This window comes from Nematolebias whitei, chromosome 12 (genome assembly GCF_014905685.2).
Source record: "Nematolebias whitei isolate Nwh7 chromosome 12, NemWhi1, whole genome shotgun sequence".
In the NCBI taxonomy this organism is placed as follows: Eukaryota; Metazoa; Chordata; class Actinopteri; order Cyprinodontiformes; family Rivulidae; genus Nematolebias; species Nematolebias whitei.
This window is the reverse complement of record NC_056509.1, coordinates 28457071-28463702: the sequence shown is the minus strand read 5'-3', so window position 1 is coordinate 28463702 and position 6632 is coordinate 28457071. Positions and strand designations below refer to the sequence as shown.

General features: G+C 38.7%; 1 protein-coding gene across 6 annotated transcripts in view; it reads left to right on the top strand.

Annotated features, from left to right (window-relative positions):
• The window catches only part of epb41l2 (erythrocyte membrane protein band 4.1 like 2), a 93808-nt gene extending 89087 nt beyond the window's left edge, over window positions 1-4721 (top strand). For 5 of the 6 annotated variants that reach the window (XM_037685792.1, XM_037685791.1, XM_037685794.1 and 2 more), the window contains 3 exons: window positions 1274-1354; window positions 2572-2686; window positions 2835-4721. In XM_037685792.1, the coding sequence (XP_037541720.1) occupies window positions 1274-1354; window positions 2572-2676 (186 nt within the window). In that variant the 3' untranslated portion in view covers window positions 2677-2686; window positions 2835-4721. The remainder of the gene's footprint in view (window positions 1-1273; window positions 1355-2571; window positions 2687-2834) is intronic. The other variant, XM_037685793.1, reaches the window with a different exon arrangement.
• The last annotated feature ends 1911 nt before the right edge of the window (window positions 4722-6632 follow it).

The window sequence follows — 6632 nt, the reverse complement described above, 5'->3', positions numbered from 1 at the left end:
ACCCTGGATTACCACTGACCTGAAGGAACTGCTAAACCAGAAAAAAAGAGCCTTCAGGGAGGGAGACAGGGAATTATTGAGGAGCACACAGAAGCAACTAAAAGTCAAGATAAGAAACAGCAAGGAGGTGTCCAAGAAGAAGCTGGAGAGCAAGCTCCAGCAAAACAATATCAGAGAGGTGTGGTCAGGGATGAAAAAGATCACTGACTTCAAGCTGAAGGAGGATCAGAAGGATGGAAGCCTGGACAGAGCCAACAAACTGAACACGTTCTTCAATAGGTTCAGTTCAGGAACAAGCTCAGCACCAGAGCAAGTGACTTAAAAAATATCAACAAGCTCATAAAGAAGGCTGGCTCAGTTCTGGGGATTCCTCTAGAACCTTTGGAGATGATTGTACAAAGAAGGATTCTTCATAAAAGGAAGAACATTATAGACAACCCTCAGCATCCTCTTCATCAGACTGTCATACAACAACAGAGTGTCTTCAGTCAGAGGCTTCTTCAGATCTGTTGTAGGACAGAACGCTACAAGAGATCCTTCCTGCTCACAGCATCAGCATCTATAACAACTCTTTAATGAAACCAGGATGATGAGTTACCACAACATTTAATTTCCCTCTGGGATTAATAAAGTATTTTTAAATTTGAATATGAATATATATATATATATATATATATACACATGTGTATATATGCACACAGACCCTTTCCAAAAAATTTGGCTACCATGGAAAATTTTTACCTGCAAAATCAGAATGAAAACCACCCAATCTGGCAACTGTTCGCTGACATATTTGACGTAGTTGCAAAGGGTCAATAGCAGCAGCTACGTTCACGTCGCCCATCTTTCGGACGACTGTACGGCCATTTTCTCGTTGCATGTCGGTGCAATGATAATAAAGCTTATTCTGATTCTGATTCTTCTGAAATCGGGATTATGAAGATTACCCTAAAATACATTTTCCGAACTACATTTAACATCCATTAAATTAACTTTAAATCTTTTAAATTCCAGGTTTATTCTCATTATTCCACATAAAACGTTTCCAGTTTAGAAAGATCCCAGATGTTTGCAGCCTCCTCCTGCATCTGTTGTACAATATTTCTGTTCTGCTTGAAGTGATTGAATGAACTGACTTTGAAGTTGAGTTGTCTCTGCTCTTTTTAGGACAGATCATTTATTAAAATCTGTTTTGGCTCCAGCACAACGTCACTCCCTCAGCTGCAGTTACAACAAAAAAAAACTAAAGTCATCCTACCAAACTGTGTTTCAGACATTGAAGGGCGGGCTGTCAGAGACAAGGATTGAAAAACGCATCGTCATCACCGGAGACTGTGACATCGACCACGATCAGGTCAGATTTTTCTTCACTCGGCTTTAGCTGCTGCTTCAGCTGCTTCAAGCTGGTGGGTCACTTTGTTCTCAGCAGATGTGGGTGGTGTGAAAGACTCTTAGCGATTTATTTTTAGTCTGTTTTCTATCCAGATCCCATAATTGTCACATTTTACGTTAAATTTTGTGTTTAAACATTAGAAATATATTAATCTCAAAGCTGTGATCAGTCATCTGGTGACATGTCTGTCATGTTGCTTGTTTTCCAAATATATTTTTATTATTTTGGAAAAAAATGTCCAAAATCCATCTGTTCCACTCAGAATTTACTCATTCATTGCTTTTGTAACCTCCTCACTTATTCCCGCCTGCATTCAGAAAGCTCTCGAACTCTGAGACTCGTATTTTTTCTGTTCTTTTGTCTGAATTTGTTGCTCTTTTAGTTCGTTCGTTGTGCTTTTATTGTGTTTGATCTGTAAAGCCGCATAAAGTAAAATAAACACCGCAACATGTTGCAACTTTACGTTCTAAAACTACACTAAGATTATATTTGATAACAGAATTTAATCTCTTGAGGATAAGCTCATTTAGATACAGTCACTAAAGTTAAAAGACTCTTTCAGCTCAGTTTGCGGTCACCTCAGTCTTAATATTTACAAGAAATACATTTAAAATATGCTGCAATTTTTAAAATATTAGTCATGTCTGCCTCACATAGACTGATCTGCAAAATTATAAGACCTATAAATGCAAACTCTAAGGAATATCACATTTGTAAAAGGGTTATACAAATTAAACTTCACGATTTTGCATAAAATGTTTATTCTAACCTCAGTTTTAATATAAATAAATCAAAACATTTGATTCAGCATTAGGTTTGCATGAGTCTTGACCCTCTTTTTTTGTTTCTTTGCCTTTATTCTATTTTGCTGGATTCACGCAAGAACAGCGCTCCACTGTTCTCTGTTGGAAATGATTATTTTTTAATAATTTTTGCTCGTTCGAAGCCATTTCACTGAAACGCTCCTCCCGTTTATCATCCTGTCAGCCGGAGAGGAAGAGAAATGGCTCGCCGATTGTAAATCTGGCAATCGTGTGATTTATTTTGTTTTCATTGTCATGCTTCTTATTTCATTTTATTTTTGTTTTACCTGCATCATTTCCACCCCTCACCTTCCTTCCCTCCTGTGCCTGCTGTGTTCGGTGCTGCCACCGTGTGGCTGCTCCTGGCTACTGCAGGCTCTGGCACAGGCCATTAAGGAGGCCAAAGAGCAACATCCTGACATGTCTGTTACCAGAGTGGTTGTTCATAAAGAAACTGAACTGGATGAGGAGGAGGATTGACTGAACTCAGGTAATATGAGCGATAGTTACTCATTATCTGTTTGATTAGTGTTGTTTTATTAGAAGAGGAGTGACAGCTGCAGCTCAGCGTGTGTGTGGAGAATAAAGGACAAAAAAAAAACAGTTTGGTGCTGATGTCTCCCAATCTGTTTCCCCAGAACTGAAAGGCCCACGGTGACTGTTTCCTCTTTTGACAACCAACGATCTTCGCCACGCTGCAACGACCGACCCCGACGGTGAGGAAGACGAGAAGGAGTTTTAGCCAGCGGGGGATGAAGATGTCGCTCTCCTCCCAGATGGTCTTCCTCACATGTCTTTGGTGCACTTCAATCCCTCAATGCAACACCGAGAACATTTTCACTCGATCCGAGGGAACAAAAAAGAACCGTTTTGTTAGCTCGACATCTGTAGCTTGTTTTTGTTTTTTATTAGAGCGTTTTATTTACCTGAAAACTGTAGTGTCATGCATAACTAAAACTAAAGATGCTCCAAAAACTGACTGATAAGATTTAAGCAAGCTTGTTGTACCCCAGCATTACATAATTAATCTTTTTTTAATTAAAACTCAAAAAGTCTAAAGCATTTTTTAATCAAAACAGGAAATATCGTGAATGGGTAATAATCCCGATGGTTTTTGGTGCATTTATTTAAAAAAAAAAAAAAGATAAAAGCAGCTCCCTGATCAAATATATAACTCAATAATTGTTTTTTTATTATAAAATGAATTAACAAGTTAGGCAGCAAGGAACGTGTAAGCACAACTATGTTTTAAACACTTTATAGAAGTAAGTTATGCCACATTCTCACAGCTTGAATAAAAGAAGGAGCTGTAGCTTAAATATTGCAGAAAATCATCCTGAGCTTTGATTTTTATGTTGTTTTTCTACAAGAATAGTTCATCCACATTCCTCAGCAGCAACAAGTTCATCTTCAGCAACAGGAGGAGATAATATAACTTGAAAAAAAGGGGTGGGGGGATAATAACAGCAGCAACATTAATCAGGCTGAAGAAGCCAAACGTAACATTTAATAATCATTGAACTGAAAACGAACAGACTTCAAAGCTACCGTTAAACGTTTTAAACAAAAGTTGTGAAATAACAGCTGCTGCTTATGAACTGGACACTAATCGTTCCTTCTGGGCCCCACGGGAACAAGGGAGAACAAACCTGACCTTTGATTGGGAGAGAGGGCCTGGAAACTGGAGGATAACTGGGAGAAATAACAACTTGGCGATTTAAAAGAAAACTGAATATTAATGCAAGTTGGCCTTAATCTGTGGGGGAAACTAGCTTCAGCGCGTTACGTTATGTTCTGCACAGAGTCGTTTTGTTTTCTTGGGACGATGTGTTATATAAAATTTAATCCTGCGTTTGGATTTAAATTGTTCACGTAGCAAAGGTACCAAAACGACCAAGACTTGAAACCAGTTCTGTCCCAGGTGCAGCTCCGCTCACTGCAGCCCGTGTGCTGCTGCTGCACCGTTCACACACAGCTTCTCACGTCTTTACTGTAACAAACGCAGCCTGTTGGAGACGATCAGATTCTGCACGTTTCACCGTTTCCACCTCGTCAGTTCAGACGGGACGCGGACACGCCGATTCAGCAGGTCGTCTGTATCGGACCAGTTCTTCTGGACGACGTAACCTTTTCTCTGCAACCAAAATGACAACAGAGTTTCTTTCATTGCACCTCGCACACACAAATCACAAACAAAACACAGAATCTGTCACTAAACCAAACAGTCACAACAGAATAGTAAAAATAATCTTTAAGGGAAACACTTCAGAGGGTTTGAAGCCCCTCTGAACCCCCTGAATGAAACCTTGTAATGGTTACTTCTTATTTTGTTCTTTTTACTCATAAATCAACAAAAACATGACTTTGTGTGGCAAAGAATGTGTTCAAACATGACCTAACGCCTTTATAGCTGATAGATATTCAGCGTGAGCAGCTTAAAGACACAGACGTGGGCAACTTAAGGCCCGAGGGCCAAAAGTGGCCCTTGGACAATCTCCATCAGGCCCCCAATATCCTTAGTTTAAAAAAAAAAAAAAAAGATTAATTTTTTTAAAAAGCAGCAATTTACCAATGAGACTTAAGGAAATTTAAATTAAACATCTTGTGCAAAACTTTAAATAAAACATTTTTTTAAGTCATGTTTTCAGAGCTGGACTGAACCTTAAAGGCTTACAAACACAAATGTTTAATTTTGCATAGTTCCGCTAACATATATAACATGTTAAGCTAACGTGTAATATAATGTTACAAGAGCCAGTTTACAGAATACCATATTTTTCAGACTATAAGATACACTTAAAATCCTTTAATTTTTTTTTTTAAATCATCAGTGAGCCTATAATTCTGTGCACTTCATGTATTAATTCTGGTTGTACTTACTGACCTCGAACTGATTTTCTGTGGTACATGGCACATGGAAATTCGTCTAAATGAACTTGTTTCACTTAATGCACCTTATAGTCTGAAAAGTACAGTATGTCCTATATTCCTGAAGGATTTTGGAAAGACTTGTTTTATAAAGCGTACTAACTACGCTACAACAAGAAAAAGGTCTTCTAGATTATCTGTCATAAAGAACATTTATTTTCCAATCCTCTCTGCGGCCTTTGATTGCTTTAAACGTCTTGATGTGGCCCTTTGAAAAAAAAAAACGTTGCCCACATCTACGTTAAACAGTAACGTTCCACTGAAACCCTCCCTGTGAGATAAATTAGTTTCAGGATGTGAATTCCTTTTAAAAACACGTTATTTGAACTGAAATATCTCAGATCATCTTCATGTTTAAACATCATGAAGCCAAATGTTTGCAGTAAACGGAGACTTCAAGTCAGGGTTTGACTTTATGCAGGTATAAATGACATTCCAGGAGGGGGAGGAGCTTTAACTCCTGATCCTTCTAAAGCAGCAGAACAACCTTTTGAAAACCAATCTGAACTTTTCACCTCTAGGCAGCTCTTTTCACCGTTCCAAACGAAGCAACAAGTCGTTAACCACGTTTTGTAGACGTTCTCATCATTTGTCGTTTTTCTGTGACGTTCTTCCAGCTGTTGGAAGCTGGGATTTGTTGGACCATGTCTGGAGTTTGTAACGTTGTCGCCGTGTTTTGTTTTGCTTTTTTGACGACGAAGGAACGCCACTAAAAATGAACATTTCTGCCACCTCCTTTAGCGCCCGGGTCCACCCTTTACGGAAGGTTCTTTTGAACGGATCACGGGAACTTCGTGGCCGCACGGTTGAGATTTCCAAAATGCTTACAACTCTGTGTCAGAAATATATTTTTTAACAAACTCCAAACAGTCACACAATACAGTGGATTGTAACGTTTTTATTACGATTTTTAAAAAAAGGCAGCACATGCATGTTTGGACTGTCACAGTTAAATACATTTTTATTGGTTTATGCAGAATTGAAATTGAAATACTGACCGTCGGGTCGTGTTTTACACGTCAGACAGAAACCAGCAAATAGAAACTGCATCTGTATCAACATTACCAAGAAGCAGGTTTTGGAAAATCAGCCAGCTGCCACGTTGCTTCCTGTTTGCTCACCAGTTGCCACTGGTGTTTTTTCTTGTTTTGTTTAGCATCGTGTCTCGTGTCTCCCAACACAGCCACTCTCCCTCCCTGTGCAACACTGTTTAAATAAAGGAATGTTATGCTCTGAAACCTTCACTTTGTTTTCTTATACATTCACTTGTTCGTCAAAAGAAACTAATAATTGTGCTTTTTATTCAGAATTACACTTTTCCACATTCCTTACGTTCAAAGGTTTACATACAGTGATAGCAGTAAACATTTGTAGAAACCAATCATGTATCAAAAAGGTTTTGTGGTTTCTAGATCACCCTGAGGACTTCAAGAGGCCCGAACAGACTCACATCATAACGGATCAGAACAAACCTTTAGGATCTAAAGTCATTTCTGCCTCTTCATTCA